Below are 20,741 nucleotides of genomic sequence, written 5' to 3'. Positions count from 1 at the left end.
CGTTTGGGTCACCATAGATCTTTTCTAGGTAATCTAGGAGCTCTTCCGGGGTGCCGTCGTTTCGTCGGTGTTTCACATACGTCCCGGTGTTCTTCCAGGCGAGCTTCTCTAGCCGGGAGAATACGTACATAAATTGTTCGTGTGTGGCACCAATAGCTTCGCCATCGACTGCCAGTTTGTTTTCCATCGTGATGCGCCATGTAGGCCAGTCATTTACACTTCCCGCGAATAACACTGGGTCGGGGAGTCTCGCTCTTGGTCGGCGGTAGGGCTCTCCGATACTCGACGGTGTTTCGGTGGCGGTTCGTACTTGTTCCGTGACCGTTTCGCTAGTGATCTCATCGGTTTGATTGCTGATGCCTTGTTGTGCTATCATCTCTTCGAGGCGGCGGATTCGCTCTCCTTGTGCGGCGGAGAGTCGTTCCTGGGTTGCCGCGTGCTGCTCTTGTGCAGTCACCATCCGCTGTTGGGAGGTAGTGAACTGCTCCATTGCTTCGCCATGGGCTTGTTGATTCCTCATCATCTGTTGCATTATAGCTTCCACCCACTGTGGGGGTGTACTCTGCTGAGCCTGAGGTTCCATGGTTACTGGTATTCTGTTGGTGCTTCGTCGCTGAATCGGGGGTGATTCAGGGGTAATTCTTCTGCTATGCCTAGGGATTGTCGCTTCTAGGGCTTTTCCGTTGGGGTCCGATGGTTTAACGATAAGAATCGGAAGATTGATGTATGTGAAGGGCTGAAGCTTTATTGATTCAATTAGGCTAGGCCAACATGCTGTTTACATCAATCTTAGAGAAAAGGTAACTATCTACTGGCGATGGGGGTTTATGTATGTTATGGGCACGTGCCTCACGTGATCCAAGCCGGGCTCTGGCCCGTTACACTACGGGTGTCCTATAGGAGTCCCGCGGGAGTCCCGTAGGAGTCCTATAGGAGTCCTATCAAGTCAGGGGTATAGTCAGTTTTAAGGGTCAACCCGATCCCCTAGCATTTTGATAGAATTTCTTATATAAAGGCTTCCAAAGCTCAATTTTCTGATCCCAGTTAAAAAACTGACAGTCGTATCAAATCATTGTATCTTCTACTGCCATTTTTCTGACCTCGGTCAGAAAATTGATAGTCGTATTAAGTCATTATATAAAGGCTTCTAAAGCTCATTTTTCTGACCTCGGTTAGAAAATTGGTAGTAGTGTCAAATCATTATACTTCTAAACCTACTATATACTAATACTACTACTATATATATATAATTAAATTACTTAAAAATATAAAGAAAAAATATATAAATAATATAGGTCACGAGGTTAAGGAATTCTACTTAGTTACTAAAAGGCCTTAAGGCCTATAGGCAGTGCCTACCCGCCCGTCTATAGGCGATATCGCAGTCCAGACATTGATTTCTATACTAATAATATAATATTAAGAGTAGTTTTGAAATAAAAGGATAAAATAAAGACCTATCTAGACTGCGACATCGCCCATGGACGGGCGGGTGGGCAGTGCCCACAGGCCTTATGTAAGCGGGCGATGGGCACTATCCATACGCCCATGGACGGGCCCTACCCTTAGGGCCCATTGTCCATGGACACCGTGGGCGCCCATGGGCCTTTTTAGTAAGCAGAATTTCTTGACCTCGTGACCTGCATTATTTGTGCATTTTTTTCTCTGTATTTTTGAGTAATTCGATTACATGTACAATGACTTGATACTACTGTCAATTTTCTGACCGAGGTCAGAAATGAGCTTTAGAAGCCTTTATACAACAACTTGACACATTGTCACTTTTTTGACCGGGGTCAGAAATAAGCCTTGGAAGCCTTTGCATAATGACTTAGGCATTCATTATATTCATATATTTACACTAATACGATACAAATTGATCATTATTAGGTTTGCCACGCTTCCTTGCTTCTCTTAAACCAGGGCGCTTTTGAGTGCTACCCTTATCTCCATAATGAGGGAGATGAGGACTGCTCTTATCTTCGCTGTCGACTAGCTCACTTCTCTGTCGCTTCCGCGTACTTAGCACTATAGAAGGACGAGGAAGCTGACTCTCCATCATAAACTCATACTCGATCAGTCCAACAGGATCATTATCCTCGGAATCCTCACTATCGCTGATTGGTTCAGGCATGTCAGTGGTAAGCTTAGCCTCTCTCTGTTCGTCTGCTTCTTGCATTGAATCCAAGGACGTATCCTCATCGGGTAGTTCTTCTATTTCAATGTCGAACTGGGTTTTATACCGGAACATTATGATATCCTGGACTGTCTTCGTACTCAGCCGCCCACGTCGGTAGTGGCAGACATCCCGTGCTAAATTGAAAAGACGTTCAACTCTAGCGCCTGTTGCAGGAATAGAGAGAATGTCGCGAGCAACACTGGAAAGAATTGGGAATTCATTACCTGGTCGAAGTTCTCCCAGACATCTAATATGTGTTTTGCATCCTATCGTAGCCTTTGTTGTGTCTCAGTACTGCTGCCGCGTACTGTGGTACGCCACCACTCGATAAACTTTACTTTGGACGCGTTGTTCATCGCGTCGTAGAGGATAAACTGCTTTCTCCGATCGGGGCCGACGCGTTTGAGAGAGCAATCAAGAATAGCCGGTTGAGTGAACTCGGACTCTATCAGTGAGATAGAAGTCTGTTGGCTGTTGAAGAGACTGGGATCAATATTTGGATTAAGGTTAGGATCAAATATATCGGCGACGTAGGAGAGGTCTGGTTGGGAGCTCGGAGGAAGTGAAGAAGGCCCTGCGGTATAGGCACTAGGTTGGGACATGGTTAATGTGATGTAAGGGATAATATAACGACTATAGGAGAGTGAGTGATCTGAACTTACAATAGGTAACTTGCGACCGTGTGAAACGAGGATTACTAGTAAAAGGGGTGCTTTGTATAGATCTGATAGATCGTAAATTGAGTGTAGACCCACTATATATTATAAGCTGATTGGCTATAAGTGTCTTTGTCCATGGGCATGCCCGTGGGCACGCCCGTGGGCACGCCCATGGGAACATACCTAAACGCCCATCTTGAGTTACAATCGAAGGATTTAAAACTCCCAGAATAATAACACAAGTCTTTGAGTGATATAATTGACAGAATTTAGTGATATAAGCTTATAAAATAAGAATTATACTAATTATCTTTCGATCTACCTATGAGAAATATACTAGAGTGAGAGATAAAGTAGAATCCATAAGTAGTATTTAGACTGCGACAACGCCCGTTTTTGTGGAGACATTTTTAGCGTCGCCAAGACATATGCGGGCACTCTTGGCACGGTGGGTACTGCCAAGAACTAGTTATGTACATAAAATCGCCGAATAGGGTAATTTTTGCATTATTTTTGCATAAGGATGGGCGATGGGCGTCGAATTTCAAAAGGCCCACGGGCCGTGGACACTTTCTAGTGCCCATGGACGGGCGATGTCGCAGTCTAGTAGTATTTTACTTATAGAAAATGCCAGGCATGTACCACTGACTTAAATATATATCTTCAAGCTGTTACAGTATGATTTGATAAGTTAATAAAAATACCACACAATATGATGTATTTCGATTAAAATTTTATTCCAATTCGTATCATATATATACTAGTTTCTCATATACATAGATATTTCAGTAAAATTTATAGATGTTGTAGATTAAAACTGCCATTTTACATGGAGTTGGCAAAACAGGTGTAAATAACAGTTATTTATTATGCAAAGTCAGCGAGTTATACGTCCATTTTGGGTGACTTTATGCAATGGTGGGCATCGTGGGCATGCCCGCCGTGGGCATGCCCGTGGGCCTTGGGCGTTATGGACGGGCACTCGAAAATCCAAATAGCCCAAGGCCCACCGTGGACGGGCCTTGGGCACCTCCTAGGTGCCCATGGACGGGCGATGTCGCAGTCTAGACCTATCTATAGTATCTAATACTGTAAAAAAAAAGGATTTATTATATTTTGGTATAATTTTTAATATGTGTAGAGCTTAGTTGAAACTGGAGAGTATAGCATATATGTGAATATATATATCTCTACTAACTGACTATAATACTAAGTCAACAACTTCTTCTTAATCTCCTACACCTAATTTTACATATTTAAGCTTACTTTTGCTTGAATATAATATTTAAATATATGGCTGAGATATTCATCTTCTATTTTTAATAGTATACTATATAAAAAAGTTAGATTGCTACAAACTTGAAGTGAGAATGTTAATACACCTATAAAAAACAGTATTTTATCTGCTGAGTTAGCATTTTTGTGCAACCAAAATAGGAAATGCTTGGCAAAAATATGTATGCCATAGGACCATATGGGAGTCCCATCACTCCCATGGGACTCCCATGGGACCACTATGGTAATGGGACCAAAATTTTGGCTAGTCCCATGGGAGTGATGGGACCAGGATATGGGACCAAAATTTTTCTAGTCCCATGGGAGTTGGCAAGGTCTAATAAGCGTTATATTTGATAGTGCCTCGATACCGCGAGAGGGGTCGGCCTAGTTGTTAACTAAGCTCGTTACGGCGCTAGACTAGTACTAGAATTTCCGGCCTTTAATTAACCGAGGACGATTGTATAGTCGTTAGGTCTTACGGCCGGTTTAGGTCGATAGTCCTACTCATTCGGTAGGCTGCGTATATAATATCCTCGTCTAGATTGAGACCGCGAATTAAGGTAGGTAGGTTTTTATTAATCCTCCTATTAAGGTAGTACTTTAGAAAGGTACGAGTATCGGAATAGTATATAATCAGATTACGAAGAGAGTCGCTTACAGAACCTAAATAAAAGAAACTATAATTAGTAAATTGTGATTGCGTACGATATATATATATATAAAATTATTTACCGCTATTATCTAACGCTTTGGTAGCGCTATATCGTAAGCTATAAGGGAGAGTAACTTGTCGAAATCTAGTAATAACTCCAATTGTTTTGACCTACGGGAGTAGCGTAGAGTATAGTAGAGGTTTTTTAGGGGAGATACTTATTCCTTATAACGACCGTTCTATTTGTCGGAATACTAGAATATCGTCTAAAGCCGGATCGAGGAGTAATAGAAGTTTATTACAATCTTCCGGAATATTTAGACGAGGGAGCTGATCTGCGGAGAACAAAACCTCCTATCCCTCGACCCGTTTGAAAGTACGATCCCCGAAGAGTAAGCCTAGTAAAGAGATATGTGGACTAAGAATAAGCGATAGGTCAAAAATGATCTTAGGAAGAATATAGGTATTTCTATGTGCTTATTAACTATCTAGAAGACTATAGTAAGTTCCTAATATATCCACTTACAGTTGATGAATGGTCGCGGAACCTGAATGTGAATGATGCAGGTATCGGCTGCAGGGCTTCTCCTTTCTGCAAATTTGCGGTACTCTTCAGCCGTTTCAATTTCGGGGGTCCAGTATTGCGCATTAAAATCGAAATTGAAGTCTCCGCCGGGGTATGTGCTGAGTGGTCTTAGGTTGACTGTTCCATCACTCTCAATGATATCACCCGCTGGCCGTAATTTATCATATGCCTTGCCCTTGTATAAAGAAATGTGATCGGCGAGGATATTGGCATCAGGCTGAACCATCACATATGGGTCTGGGAACTGGAAATCTTGGGGTGTCATGTTGATCGTTGCGGTCACGGGTTGCTGCTCAGATGGGTCTTGGTCTTCTCGGCTCGGCTCATGCCTGGGCCGCTTATGTTTCTTTTTATGAGCTATGCGCTTGTTTGCATGACTTTGTAGCAGTTGCTGTTGACGAAGAAGAGCGGCATAGTTGGTTTCAACGGTATCTTGTGCCCAGTAAGTGAGGGTCTGGGTACCGAAGATGTGTGAGAATCTCGGGTCCGTGATTGCTTCTTGAATTTGGCGAGTAAGACCAACATCAGCGAGCGCCTCCTGATGGCTCATGTTATCGTATTGTCGTCGGCTAAGAGAGGCGAGATGTGCAGTGACATATGCCATTAGGTCATCAGGATTTTGGCTTGGACTTGGGCGGCCGCAATATCGGTCATAGATCAGTCTGGCAACATCCGGTACAAACCCAATATACTCAAGCACCTCGACACTTTCTTCTGCCATTGGGATGTCGAAGGTTCGGATGACATTGGGCTGGAAACCATGGGTGGCAACAGACGCAGAAGACGACGACGAGGTGGATGAGCTTGACACAGATCTTGGTGCACTGAATACAGCGGAAACTTTTCTTTTACCACTAGCGTTTGCGGATGCATTCGGCTGAGGCTCGGGAAGGAGGATTGCAGCCTCTTCAAGGCATCGTATCTGTTGTAGTGTGAAAACACTAGGACCGGATGGGAGATCTGCATGATGTTCGGGAATGGCTTGGAGGGACATGGTGGGTAAGTTTGAAGAAGATAAATCGAATATAATGAGATTCAAAGAAGTGAGACTGAAACTTGGAATGAATTAAGAAGAACAAAGTAGTGAGACTGAAACTTGGAATGAATGAAGAAGAAGAAGAATAGGATGCAAGGTTCAATGTTATCCTTTAAATATAGAAATAAAGTTGCAGAAAATTCCTGCTTAGGCAGAGTAGGTAAAAAAACACATTGAGAAGACCAACTGGAAAAATTACTGAAAATACTGCCGGCCGACTAGTATTCTTGTTTTTTTGCTACATCTACAGGGGATAAATACCCTACTATTTCATAGATTATTCATCTCTCTCTCTCCTTCTAAGTTAGTGTATAATTAATTTCGACGATGCAACTTGGGTCGTAATTTGCACGAACATCAAATCAAAACAGTGTAATCCAACAGCATCGACCTGGCAAACATAGGAAATATAACAAGATAACTAGCGGGTGTCTTGTCAGTTCTAGAGACTTTTATCCAGGTCTGCAATATGAAGCCGGAACACTGAGGGGCAGCGAATAGAATACGGCCTTTTGGTTGTCTCGTCAAGTCTGAATAGGTCAACAAACCGGGATGCCACGTCTTCGCTTCAATAGATAAGCTCTTCTGATTTTCTCGATTACCATGACTCGATTGAAGGCTTTCAAGTCCTACGACAGGAAGAAGCATGGTCGGACAAGCTAGGGCCAGGGGGCAAAATGATGCCTATAAGTCAGAGTGAAATGACACAGACTGCAAACTGGTACGCGAGGCTCTCGATTATCGTGGCATAACGGATAATATGTAGTCACATTAGCCATAGGCCCCCTGCAAATTCTCGCGCTCCCACTGGTAAAATTGCGAGAGTCACTTATATCTTTCCATTTAGGCCTCGGCCATATATAACAAACTCAGAGCTTAGGATTATGCAGGAAACGGTCCTGTAACTCTCATCGAATAGGAGATCCTGAATATCGACCAGGTTGTCGGTTTTCTTTGTAGTATCAGACAATCTGCATAATAGTTAGGCTTTTGCTCTTGCTGAGGGGCTGAGAAGAGACAGACCCAGGATACTGAAGGCTGCTGAACTTATGAGCAGCCTTTATGAGACCTTGAGTAGAAATGCTTGAAACTTGGATATATTCACTCTAGGAGGGATCAGTGTTTCTTTTATATACTTTGACTCTTAGCGTTGGCACTCACGGCTCTCGCGAGTAGGTACCAGCACTTAAGCTCCTAGGATCTATATCATCTCACCAATCATATCGGGGTGGCACGAAATATCTGAGAGCTCCTAGGAAGTCCTATCAGACTTTAGCTAGAATAAGGTATTTTCTAATTGCTAGTTAGAATATGTTAGGCAAATAAGGGGCCGCAAATTTTGTTATAGGCGGCTAGATCATACAGTAGGTATGATCGATGGGTCTAGAATATTTTTGCGGATGTCCATCGCTAGGGCTGAAGTCGTATTCCTAGGAGCAAGCGGCAGGGAGCAAGAGCGATAGTCCGTTAAAAAATCAACCAAAAAAAATCAGAATAAAACACTGAACTGGATTTACAAACCATCCAACTAGGGTTTTCTGAGATATTCCTAGATATTGTAGAACCAAAAATGGAGGGTTGGGTATTTTCCGCAGCTATGTAGAGTTCGGCGAGGTTGAATAGTGGCATAGGCGCAGAATAGTAAAGCCAATAATGTGGCCCCACTGTGCATTTGCCTTCCAGGTGGAGGCGCAACAACCAGGATCGACCGCCAAATTGATGACACCAGCCTTTCGTTGAGGGGACAACGGTCAAGAGTGCCGGGTGAACGACTGCATTTGGATGGGGCTAGCGTGGTGCATTTTATTGAGGTGAGCTGCTGACTTAGCTGCTCCCTGTGCTTTGCTCCGGTGAGCAAGTCTTGAGCTTATGTAATAATCAGGTGGCGCTCAGTGAGCTAGTCAGTGCTCAGGCCAAGCTCAGTGAGTAAGACCAGGCTACTCAGTGAGCGAGTCATATAGCTTATGTAATGATCAGGTGATGCTCATTTCTACTCAGTGAGCAAAAAGCGGCAAAGCCTGAGCACTAAAACGGAAAGCGATAGCCAAGAAGTGGCAGAGGAAATCAAGTACGTAGGTACCTATGTACATACAATCTTATGCGTATATGAAGGCACTGAATAAAAAAATACTAATTGGTTTCATTAAGTAGTCACAGGAGACATGCCTTGAGCGTAAAAGAAAACTATGTACAAAAATGCAATGCTGGCTGTGCAACCTAAAGAAAATGACTCATGTGGACATATGTACCCTCCTGTTTCCGTTCCAGGAAAAAAAAAAAAATTTACTCAACCGAGGGCAAGTCGGCCGAGAGAGGCAACTTGCGGGATGAGTTGCCGACATACACCTTCTTTTGGGCGTCGGAGATGACCCAGTTCTGGGAAGCAACGTCCCAGTTGGAGACATCACGGCGGTTCAGGGTGGTGGTCCACTGGAGGGTCTGTCCAGGGGCAATGGTGACTCGGTCAAACTGGCGGAGGACCTTTGAGGGGTCATCATCCCCGCCGAGGGAGACGTACAACTGGGGAACCTCGTCACCAGTCACGGAACCGGTGTTTGTGATAGTAGCGGTCACCTGGTAGAGGTCTTCAAACAGAGCCGGGTTACCTCCGGAGCTGCCGCTAGAGGGGAGAAGGTCCTGGGGGGAACCATCGGTAGCACCCTCAGGGAGGTAGTCCTTAGAGTCCATGCCGTAGTCAGGATCACCGGACGAGGCACGCAGGTCGGTGGAGTTCAACCACGGGTAAAGGTACTGGCGGACACGCTTAATTCCCTCAGGGAACAGGTTATCCGAGACTTTGCCAGGTTCGCCGAGAACGGGGGCCTTTTGGCTCTTTCCAGTGGTCGGCTTGTATTCGCGACGCGCGGATGAGGTAAGAGGGGTGACCTTAAGGTCGGAGAAGACAAACTTGGTGTAGCTCAGACCGTAACCGAACTCGTAAATAGGCTCAATGTTGTCCTTGTCGAAACGGCGGTAGTCAATGAAGACACCATCCTCGAAGTTATCTTGAGGAGCATCCGCGCCATTGTTGGGCACTGTGAGGATGGCCGGGCCATAATCCTTGCGAGTCTTACCCCAAGTAAATGGAGTCTTACCACCAGGGTTGATGCGACCATACAGTATGTCCACCAAGCTGCGACCACTCTCTTGGCCGGGCAAGCCAGCCCAGACAATGGCGGTAATGTTGTCGTTGTCATACCAGTCGCTAATCAGAACCGCAGCTGTGCTGTGGATCACGACGATAGTGTTGTTGCAGTATTGACTAGCAGTCTTGATCACCTCTTCGCCGTTCTTCCACAGAGTCAGGTTCTTACGGTCACCCTCATTACCGTCAACGTTGATGAATCCCTCGCCAGAGTCGGCGTTCACGAAAACTAGGGCAACATCAGCCTGGGAGGCAAGGGCGGCCATCTCGGTGAGGGCCCAGTTGTCAGTAACAGCAAAGACGTTGGTCTGCCCGTTGCCGTATTCCAGGACTTCATTTTGGATGGCTTGCTCGGGTGTAATCAGGTAAGGGAAGTTCGCAGTTCCACTGCCCCAGCCCATAGCCAAAGTTCCGTTATCACAGCCACGATCAGCGCAGCCATTGGCGCCATAAGCATTAGACCCGGCATCCTCTCCCAGAATGCCGATGAACCTCTCGCGGTGGGTAAGGGGCAGTGCACCACCCTTGTTCTTGAGGAGAACAGTACTATCAGATCCAATCTTGCGAATAATCTGAGCGTGGTCACGCTGGACATTCACACGCTCGTTGACCTTGCCCCAATCCTCACTCACCATGAAGTGCTTGAAGTTGTACTCGTCACGGGTCCAGGAGCTGAAGTTAGGAGGAGTACGGAAGCGGTCACGTCCAACCTTGTAGTAAGCGGACATGATTCGGACAGCCATATCGTCGAGGCGCCATTCGGGGACGGTACCGTTCAGAACCGAGATGGTCAGGTTGGTTCCCCAGTAGGAGTACGGGCTGCCAAGAAGGACGTCACCGGGCATAGACATATCCAGGCCAGCTAGAGCAGATTCGACACCGCTGTGGTGCGCACCCCAGTCACTCATCACAAAACCCTGGAAGCCTAGCTCGCCCTTGAGCAGTTTATTGAGGGAGTAGCTGTTTGCGCAGCCGTAGCTGTTATTGATCTGGTTGTAGGAACACATGACAGAGCCAACACCAGCACGGATGGAATCCACGAAGGGCCAGAGGTACAATTCGTGCATGGTCTTGTCATCAATGTTTGAGCTCACACTCTGGGAGATGTTGTACCCATATCCCTGGGCCTCGCCGGACTGACGGAAGTGCTCCTGTTCATTTCCAATGAAATGCTTCGCACAAGCAATGACACCAGCATCCTGCATACCCTTGATGGTTTCGGCCATCATTACACCAGTCAAAACGGGGTCAGGCGAGAAGCCTTCCCAGTTACGACCGCCATCGGGGTACTTGCCAAGAGGGCCAGCAACAGGACCCAATTGCACATCCACACCTTTGTCGCGGTGCTCCTCGCCCATTGCCACACCACGCTGGTAGGCAAGTCGCTTGTCCCATGCTGCAGCAACATTGATACCCGAGGGGAAACCAGAGTTGTAATCACCTGTTTGGGCACCATTAGTTAACCGTGTCAGGCTTATTCGGGTTGGGAAATCTTACTGAAGCGCACACCCAATGGTGAGTCCTGCATACACATTCCCCACATGCCAAGTCTAGGAATGCCACCGGTCTCACCAACACATCGATCTTGCTCCCAACCAGTACCAGTTGTCAAGTTGACTTTCTCAGCCAGTGTCAAATTAGAGACGAACTCGACGGCGCGTGTGTATGCTTCGGACCACTCGCCTGCGCCAGTCATCCATGGGGAGGGATAGTGTGGAGGAGAATGGGCCAGCGACTATTTTGACGCGAGTTGATTAGCAGTGATCTTACCAAAGGATTTAAATTGGACTCACATTCGCATTAGCCACCGAGGCCGTCAAAGCGGCCACCTCAAGCCACGCGAACTTCATTGCTGTGAAAGTGCTAGAGATGATTTCACAGAGACAGCACAAGAGAAGTTGAAAGAAAAGGGCGTGAGGAAGGAACGAGTCACAGATTTGGGAGGGAAAGGCTGGGATTTTAAATATTCCCAGGTTCGGTTTCCTGATTGCTCACAGGGGATGTAATAGTATGCATAGCGTATAAGATTTACTCCATAAAAAAAATCAATAATAAAAAAGAAATGAAGAGAATGAAGAAAAGGATCGACAAAAGTATGCATTCTCCCACTAATTACATCATATCGTGTCCTATTATTGGCCGTGGCTTATTCCTACTGGAGCTGTTGTTTACTTAAGTTGGAGACACCAGTCATCCTTGAAAGGAGACACAAGGCACAATTGTGGCTGGTAGAGGGGGACAAGGAGAAGCGCAGGGTTGAGAAGTCAACCCCCTTTCCCAACCATGTCAGACACCTGAGCATTACCCAGCCACGCTCTCTTAAACCATCGCAATGTAGTACATTTCAGGGTGATTAATTATCAATTCCCCTGGAATCCATCGCCTTGCTTCGATTCCACATACGAGAATGGCTAAACTTCGGCATCCCACGCCGTGGCTACCGTACCATCGCGCTCGTGCCCTTTCCCCGCTAATTCTAATTTCCGTGGGGTTAAACAGTCGATCTTTGGGAATTTCACCCGGAGTTTAGCTTCTTGCATGTGTTGTGGTGGTATACGAAGTCCAACTACATACATATTGGCGTTGGCTATCCCAATCATTCTGTGGCAAATGCTTTCACCTGATCACTCTCGCCTGATCAAATAAATATACAGAGATGACTTCCAAGATTTTAACCTGATCTGACCACTTTCGTCCAACAGATCACCGCTCATCCTGCCGAATGGGGAAACCCCTTCTCATTACCTCCGAGAGTGTGGGGAAACAGGCCCGGACCATCCGGGGCTGTTTCTCGCAATCCTAGTACAAAGTGTTCCATGCATATAAATTTACTTCAGAATAAAATTTGCTTTGCTCTTAACGTACATAGTTACTCTACCTAGGTACCAATATACATTCGAACCATGGGCGTCATCCGCAGCTAAGCGTTTTCGCTACCGGTCAAAGTGCGGAAGCCCCACACTCCAGGCTCAGGGACTCCAGGACTCCAGTAGGCAGTTTTCTGGCTTGTTGTCATATCATGACCCCGATGAAGCTTCTTGGCCAAGTCGGGGCATTCTCGGCCCAGTATACCCAGTATACCCAGTATTATTTTCGGGTTTGGTGTCCAATAATAATGGCTGCCTAATGAAACTTTCAACGCTATAGTGCGTACTCCGTACTGCATACTCCCTCCACCGAAATGTCCCGCCCCCGCCCCAACCCACTATCGGACCAAACCCCGTATCCGCGGGTCCTCAGCTCAGGCCGCACTGTCAGAGCTAATTCCTGTCGGAATGCCCCGCCAAGCAGCCATACTTTCCCCTTTGGTGGCTAATCATCGGTGTTACGGCTTAAATTGCTAGGTTTCAAGGCTTCTGTCGGTTGATTCGGCATTCCGAGTGCTCGTATGGGTGCCATTCAGTTTCCGGATAGTAGTGATATGGGCTTGTCCTTTTAAGTTAATTCAATTTTAGTTGGGTGGTTCTCATGAATTGTGCAGCTCTTTTGTCTGGGATGCTACATCGGAAATTATGATATACATTTACGTCATTAACATAGCTAATGCCATAGCTGTAGCTGTAGGCTATGCTCCAGCTCGCAAAACGTTGGCCTCATTCCTAATCTCGCATTTAGAACTGCAGAGTCGGGGTGTTGTTGCATTTCACCCGTCCGGGCATGAGGTCTGGCCGGAAAAAGATCCTGCACGGGCTTATTGGTGTTGAGTGGTCCCGCACCTTGCGTGGGATGTTTGGGATGTTTAGGCGTAAAATCATCCCATTCGGGGTCTAGGGCCGAGGAGCCGGGCTGCGGGTTCTAGTAGTCGGTGGCATCTTGACCGTACTCGATCTGCAAATGACAAGATGACAGAGTCGAAAGCGATTTTTTAGTCCCCATGCTCATCCTCTTGTTCAAAGTCGGGGACAGCTAGACTAGCAGGTTCACTCAAATGTTAACACCCCAATGTCAATGTCAAACATCACTGCTGATATCGTCTAGCACTTGAAACAGAATGTGATTTTGAACTCTGCAGCCTGTGCCATTCGCACCTGCTCGGAACCCAGACCAAATTTTCCGACGAATCTCATCCACATCAATTCCTTTGGTGTTGTATTGGTTGATCATTTCTTCTGCAATGGCACACAGCGTCGAATTGAGCACATCTTCATCAGATACCATTTCCGGATCATATCTATCAGATCGGCATCCACACAAAGCCGGGTCTTCTTCTTGTTGGGTTTGCTTTGACGGCGGATCTGTTGGTTGCACCACTGTCGAGGCACATGTACTATTGACCGCCATTGGTAGATCGGTTGTCTCTGATTCTTTTTTGTAGACGCGAGGTACTGCCATCGACAAGTTTGATCTGCGAGTATCCCAGCGTGGTTGAGACAGAGCATTTTCTCCCTCTACTCGCTGAATGGCAGGGATAGCAACCTTCCGGTTGGTGTTTGCTCCCGTATCCGCTTCCTGCAGATACTGCTGGACAGAAGCACTCGAGACTCCCAGTGATCCCAGAAGGGCTTTCAAATGCCGATTTTCGGCTTCAACCTTTGCGTTGCCAGTCGGTGCTCGATGTCCTTTTGGTGGGCTTGTTCTTTACACACCGCTAGGCGCTGCTCTAACTCATTCACGTACTCCTGTTTCCGAGCTCGACTCTTGCGTTGGTTCTCACGCACACGTGCAAGTCGCTCCACATTCTTCTATGCTAGTCAGGTTTCATGTATTGGCCGCAACTACTTAAATAGATATTACTGACCTTCTGGTCTTTCGTTGAATCCATCGGTAGCTGACCCAGGGGTGTGGAACATGACTGAGTTAATATCAGTCAAAATTGCCGTGCAAAGCACTTATTGGAATGGTGATATGGCAGGTGTCGTGGCAGAGAGTTTGACATTGCCACCTTGGAATTTCGAGTTCGGAGAAATGATGCCTCGCATTTTTGCCAGGTTTTTAAGGCTGTTGTTTAATCACGTGGTTTTTACTTTAAACCGGGAAAATAGGTAGAACTATTTGTTTTCTTCATGGAGAAATCACAATATTTGAATACATATTAGATTTCCCTATGGTTCTAATGGTATTTATAAAGATATTTTGTTCAAGATGTTGTACTGTTGAATGCGTCAAGCTATGATTTTTGCTCTACATTTCTGCCCATCCCCGTCCACAGGTCCGCTTCAACTTACGATGAGACGATTCTCTTACGGCCCTCGGTGCGGTGCTACAGTTGGATCACTCGCCCATATCGAAATTACAGAATATAATAGGTTGGCCACGTTGTTATCCATTTTAGCACGAATCTGCTCAAGCCACCTACACCGGGTCTATGCGTACGAATCCAGGGCATAATGTTTGTGAAACCAGGGAAAGGGGGTTTGTTCGCGCCCTCTCCGAGGATTTACGAGCCCCCACAAGTCTTGAAAATCTACTCTCGCATGAATCATTCAAATATTTTGAAACTGATGAGGCCTATTGTCACGGCATATGCTACAAACAAACCAGTTCTCATATTGAGAAGCAACTGCAATAAACGCAAGGCAGATTTCGAACTTACCATCCAAGAAAACATCCAAGAACACGGTGGGAATATAGCTCTACTCATCACCAGATGGATCAACTTGGGTTCTGGATTAACCCCGGGTGACCTCCGATGGAAGACTCATGCATACCATGGGCTATTCAAGGAGCCTGATACTCTGGTATAACTTTGTGAAGATAGGTCTCCTTTGAACCCGCTTCTAGCGGTAGTTCACTAGGAGACCTATCTTCACGCAATATTTACTATCTAAAAGATGAAAGATACAAAACAATCGATGGTAGGATTCCCTTGTTTGAAAAATCTTACCTGGACCCTCCCTAACCAAGCGAGAGGCGAATGTGGAATCCCAACCGGTGCTGTGTGAATTGAGTAGCAAAGTCAAATGGTGGCAGGCCTTCAATTTGATGCCTTCTCGATTTCAAATTACAGATATTTTCAGGATACACTGGCAGACCATGATAGATATGACGAGTTAGGGAGGAAAAGCAGAAAGAACGAAAGTGACGTATCCATTGGGTTAGATACATAGCTAGATATATGTAGGTAGCTTCGAGCATGTTACCTACACTCTACGTATCTCAAAGCTAAACATTGCCATTTAAGAGGCACACATGTAACTACGGGATATTCATAAGTACGGACATTTGTATAAGTGTGTAGCAGTTTAATCAAATCTATATCACGGACTGAGTAACAGGCAAATAGTATACTATGTAGAGATCGGTCACTAACTAGAGCCCTATACAGGAGAATTCAAAGAATTTACAAACAGGCAGATTTCCAACTCAGTTCTATACGAAAGCGAGAGCGGGAGGTAGATAACCATCGGATGCAGATCGCAAACGATCACCCTCGACGTCATTGGCCGTCAGTCGCGCCTGAGCTGCTATGTAGCCCCCGACATTCTTCCTCTGCGCCTAACTAGTTTCTACCTAGTATTTTCCCCTGTCACATTAAATATCATTAAAATTGCATTCAACTCTCATTGCTGTATTGTAAACCCTTCCATCATGGTCTCCACGCGACACCATCCCCACGAATTTCCTTCCCCCGAGGCCGGGAAAGAGGTGGCCAAATCACCACCAGCTACCACCAGCGCGAATTCACGCAAATGGACCCATACACCCGCCGCTGCGCTGACAATCTGGCTCATCATTTCGGTTCCCTTGGTTATTTGGGACACGGGCTATGTCTTGTTGCGACCGCATAGCATGCCTGGTGGAAGACTGCACTCTCCCATCTGGACACCTTATGCGCTGTACGGAAAGGTCGACTATATCTACGGCTGGCCCGCCTTCAATGCGCATAATGGCTTCACGGCTGCGCAGACTATCCTCAATATCTTCGAGACCATTGGTTACATCTACTACCTCTGGATTGTCTACCACTATGGATCGACTGTTGGGAGAGGTGGATCGCAGAAGATCTCCAAGGGACTCACCTGGTTGCTGAAGGGGGACAAGGTGGTTGCTGGGCGCATTGGTGCCACCGCGCTTCTGGTCGCCTACACCGCGTCTGTCATGACTCTGAGCAAGACTGTCCTTTACTGTAAGCTGCTTCCATTGCCTGGTATTTGTATGCTAGATTATAACACAAGACATAGGGCTCAACGAGGTCTTCTCCGGCTTCGAGAACATTGGTCACAACGAACCGCTCACTCTCTTCCTCTACTGGATCCTCCCCAAGTGAGCCCATCTAGTGCATGTTTACACAAAACTTAAAAACTAATTCTACATAGTGGGATGTGGCTCGTGTTTCCCAGCTACAATATCTATATTCTCGGAGGCGAGATTTTGAACTCGCTTGAGCTTGCAACACCACGCCAGAAGGTCGGACGCCCGAAATCCACGTAGGATCAGTCGCGCAAACTAGCGAATAGCTTGCGTACAGAAATGCGACATACGCAATGATAGTGAGTTTATTTGAGAGAAAAAAATCGGGTCACTTCGGCCTATCTATCGATAAGTGGCATTGAGATATGGCTAGTATGAGAAAAAGAGACAAGGTCCTGCTTCTGTAGTGAACTCGAGATGGTCAATGAATATCTTATTATGTTTACTAACCAGTAAGGATCCCCTTGGCACGTATCTGTATGCTCGTCCTAGTCTCCTGTCAAGCTTCCGGTGTACCAGCCCAGATGCCAATCCGGCTGTGCTACTGTCCTATGTATTGGGTCCGCTCCGAGAGAGCCGAACATCCTACGAGTATATCTACGAAGGTAGTTGGGATCTTGAGCCACTTGTGATATTTATGGCTTGAGGGAAGTTGGATTACAAATATATTCCTAATCCTAGAACTACCTATACTGGAATACTATAGGGGTTCAAGGGGAATATAGCGTTGGGACCTCCGGATTCAACATGTAACCTCAAGTCTATTGCGTAGGTATTTTTCTCTGTTTCAAGTTTTTTTTCTTACCTACAGCATATGCTAGTTGTTCATACTCCAATAGAGATTGTGGTCGAGTTTCCGTAATATTGGCGCTGCCAGTGGTCGAATTATTTGCCAAGCCACCATTACCATTCGCCGCTGAACCTTTCCCCATATTTTAGGTCCTTTGTCAAGTACTATGCATTTATGCATGCTGAAATTACCAGGTCTTTACAAACCGGGAAATCAATGGACCGTCATGATAACGGTACCATACAAAAATACATACATTGCTTAATCAGCTATGTCCGCCGAGATTGGAAAAGAGCGGATCTTGTCATTTTAGTTAGTTAGAGAATTTACATATGTCAGATTTACCATACATTGTCGTATCCGTCTATTTCTGTCAGTTATGAGCCCGGCTTCGTTCCAATTAAGATCTGTCTACAACATATAGACCATCTTTTACCTAGCTGTCGCCGATTCACAGTGGTTTTGACAACGGTCAACCCCTGAATCGTCGAAGCACCCCTATCTCCTTCGAAGAAGATCAGATTCATCGACGAAAATCGACAATAATGAATATCATGTCAAGCCTCTCCGCGGCCTCCTCCCGCGTCATTTTGAAGGATACAGAATCATGGGATGCATGGCTCTCATATATTAAAGCAATTGCAGTTGCATATAAAGTATGGGATCAATGCAATCCGTCTCTTAAGGAGGAAGAACGTCCTAAATTGGAACCACCTGAAGAGATCATCTCTGTCAAAGATGCCATAAAAGAATACCCAGAACACTGGTTCAATGTGAGGCTATCCCTAAAAGCAGATTGGGATGCAGAGAACAGAGCCTATCAGTCGAAACTACAGGCATTAGATCTAGTGGCGGTGGCAATTAGGCAGTCAGTTGATACTCCCTACCAGCCCTTTATCATTGATATACCATCACCTTTGGAGCTGATGCTCAATCTCCACAAACGATTTGCACCAGAGAGCGATCCTACATACAAAACTAAGCTCCGTCAACAGTGGCGGAACCTAGATAGAGGCCTAGATCGGAACACCGATATCGAGAAATGGCTTCTAAACTGGGAATCGCTTTACCAATCGTGTAAGAAGGCAAGGATGCCAGAAGCAGAGGATGCCACGAATCAATTCCTTGAAGCAATCTCTATAATGTCGCCTGGATTCTATGAAACATGGGCTCTCAGAGTACAGGATAATCAGGACATCCCTTTCTTCGAAATCATGACTCGGTACAAAGCCCACTGGAAGATTACCCATGGCAGGCCGGCTGCGCAAAGAGGCATCTCAAAGGCTGCTTTCTCGACATGGCAAGGCAATGAAGAAGCAAAGCCTATAGAGGCAAGGAATGATGGCCTAGAAAGAAGGCCATGTCCATGTGGCAGGGTAAAATCGAGAGTTCATATGCCTTGGGCCTGCTGGGAAATCTATGAAGATAGAAGGCCTGCTAATTACCAGCCCTCACCGGCATTGAAACAGAAGTGGGAGAAGGCCATGAAGGCTAATCCTAGATGGAAGGCAATTGTCGACAAGAAGCGAGCTGCATATGCAGAAGGCCAAGGGGGACCCTTGCTAAAGAGCAAGCGAATACAACCCTCGACGATGAAGCCTTTGGCTTCTTGACAACCAACGCAGTCAAAATTGACACCGTTATGTCAACAAAAATCAAGGATTTTGAAGCCACAACTACACCTACAGAAGACAGATGGGTAGTTGATACAGGTGCTCAAATCCACGTATGCAACAATCGGAGCTTGTTTAGCACCTTTGAAAGCGTACAGAGCAACGTCAAAGTGGGAGATACAGAGACGAAGGTGGCCGGTATAGGCACTGTGGTCATCTATGGTGTAAACCCTACCACTGGAAGCGCCGTTAAGATGAACCTATTTCAAACTAGGTACTCGCCAAACTTCCATAGTAATCTGATATCTCATGGATTGATGATGAAGGGGGGCCTATTAATGAATCTCAGAGCAAACTGCATTGAGACAATTGATGGCCATCGTCAGATCTATAAGATCTACCACGATCAGAAGCTATCATGGCTCACCCAGACAAGGGGTTTTATAACCCAAAAGGCATCAGATTTGAAGCCTGAAATGACGTTTGCCACTAAGAAATCCAATCAGGAGCCAAAATCTGAGGCTTCAATTGAGCTCTGGCATCGTCGATTAGGCCACATTGGCAAGGCGCGAATTGTCAAACTGGCAGAGATGACTGAAGGAATCACTATTGCAAGCAACCCAGGCAAAGAAATGCAGGTATGTGAAGCTTGTCAATTGGCAGATGCACCTAGGCAAATCTCTCGCCGGAAGATAGGCCAGGCATATGGTATATTAGGGAGAGTACACTTCGATCTAGTACAAAACCAGCCTGCCTACAACGGTCATATATGGATGACGCACTTCTATCTCGATGGAATAAGGTGTCACTTCGTATTTACCCATATAAAGAAGAGCGAGTGTCAGATGGCAGTTCGTAAATTCTTAGCATTGATCCGAAACTGGTTGAAAATCGAGATCAGGGTATTTCATTATGATAATGAGAGAAGCGCCGGCAATGAGGTTGAATCTATGATTGAAGACGAAGGGTGTACCATTGAGCATGCACCACCTGGCTTGCCAGAGATGAATGGACCAGCAGAGAGATCTGGAGGCATGATAGTAAGGAACGGCAGAGCATTGCTCAATGGTACGAACCTACCCCACAATCTATGGCCAGAGACGATGTATGCATCTGCATATATGATGAATCGTACCCCTACAAAGATGGATGGTAAGTGGATCATACCATGGAAGGAATTGATGCGCTATGCGGCTCCAGATGGCTTAAAAGATCAAATTGTCAACCTGTCGAATATGAGGCTATATGGGTGCTTAACGTACTCAAGGCTTCTGAAGAGAGTACAATCTAACAAGATGGCTCCGAGAGCAGAGATCGGCTATCTTGTAGGCTATGTTTCAAAGAGCCTATACAAGATCTGGTTTCCATACAAAGGGCGAGCAGGCATAGGCAGAGTTGAAGTTGTAAGAGATGCTGTATTCGATGAATCGAGACAGTACTCTAAAACGAAGCCTTTACCGCAAGAAGAAGATGCAATTAGTACTATGACAAATGGACTAAGCGCTAAGAACTGGCCCCAAGTGCTCTCAATGGAAGAAGCGCAGTCAGAATTGAGCATAGAGATGCGTATGCCGATGTCAATTGCTCGCATAACTCTCAATGATGACGTCGAAAACCGAGAACAAGGTACTGCACCAGAGGCGGTAAATGAAGAAATCCAGGAATCTAGAGT

General features: G+C 45.9%; 5 protein-coding genes across 5 annotated transcripts; 2 read left to right on the top strand and 3 right to left on the bottom strand.

Moving 5' to 3' along the window:
* Positions 1 to 5,277: 5,277 nt before the first annotated feature.
* N7487_004834 (uncharacterized protein) lies at positions 5,278 to 6,348 on the bottom strand (the record flags this gene model as incomplete). Its single annotated transcript, XM_056872581.1, has 1 exon — positions 5,278 to 6,348. One exon carries the CDS (start codon positions 6,346 to 6,348, stop codon positions 5,278 to 5,280), a length of 1,071 nt encoding a protein of 356 aa, XP_056730301.1.
* Positions 6,349 to 8,673: 2,325 nt separating this feature from the next.
* On the bottom strand, positions 8,674 to 11,385 carry N7487_004833 (beta-glucosidase; the record flags this gene model as incomplete). The annotated part of the gene is made up of 3 exons (XM_056872580.1): positions 8,674 to 10,976; positions 11,033 to 11,270; positions 11,329 to 11,385. The coding sequence occupies 3 exons, from the start codon at positions 11,383 to 11,385 to the stop codon at positions 8,674 to 8,676; spliced, it is 2,598 nt and encodes an 865-aa protein (XP_056730300.1).
* A 2,101-nt stretch (positions 11,386 to 13,486) lies between these two features.
* Positions 13,487 to 14,297, bottom strand: N7487_004832 (bZIP transcription factor; the record flags this gene model as incomplete). The annotated part of the gene is made up of 3 exons (XM_056872579.1): positions 13,487 to 14,065; positions 14,122 to 14,217; positions 14,274 to 14,297. The coding sequence occupies 3 exons, from the start codon at positions 14,295 to 14,297 to the stop codon at positions 13,487 to 13,489; spliced, it is 699 nt and encodes a 232-aa protein (XP_056730299.1).
* A 388-nt stretch (positions 14,298 to 14,685) lies between these two features.
* Positions 14,686 to 15,374, top strand: N7487_004831 (uncharacterized protein; the record flags this gene model as incomplete). The annotated part of the gene is made up of 3 exons (XM_056872578.1): positions 14,686 to 14,727; positions 14,782 to 15,213; positions 15,234 to 15,374. Coding segments are annotated over 3 exons (615 nt in total), but the record flags the coding sequence as incomplete, so codon positions are not given.
* Positions 15,375 to 16,063: 689 nt separating this feature from the next.
* Positions 16,064 to 16,906, top strand: N7487_004830 (uncharacterized protein; the record flags this gene model as incomplete). Its single annotated transcript, XM_056872577.1, has 3 exons — positions 16,064 to 16,601; positions 16,657 to 16,738; positions 16,792 to 16,906. The coding sequence occupies 3 exons, from the start codon at positions 16,064 to 16,066 to the stop codon at positions 16,904 to 16,906; spliced, it is 735 nt and encodes a 244-aa protein (XP_056730297.1).
* Positions 16,907 to 20,741: the final 3,835 nt, after the last annotated feature.

Source organism: Penicillium crustosum, assembly GCF_028827405.1.
Source record: "Penicillium crustosum strain IBT 35664 chromosome Unknown utg000002l_segment0_segment0, whole genome shotgun sequence".
Taxonomy (NCBI): Eukaryota; Fungi; Ascomycota; class Eurotiomycetes; order Eurotiales; family Aspergillaceae; genus Penicillium; species Penicillium crustosum.
The sequence above is the reverse complement of the archived record's forward strand: the minus strand, read 5'-3'. Positions and strand labels throughout refer to the sequence as shown.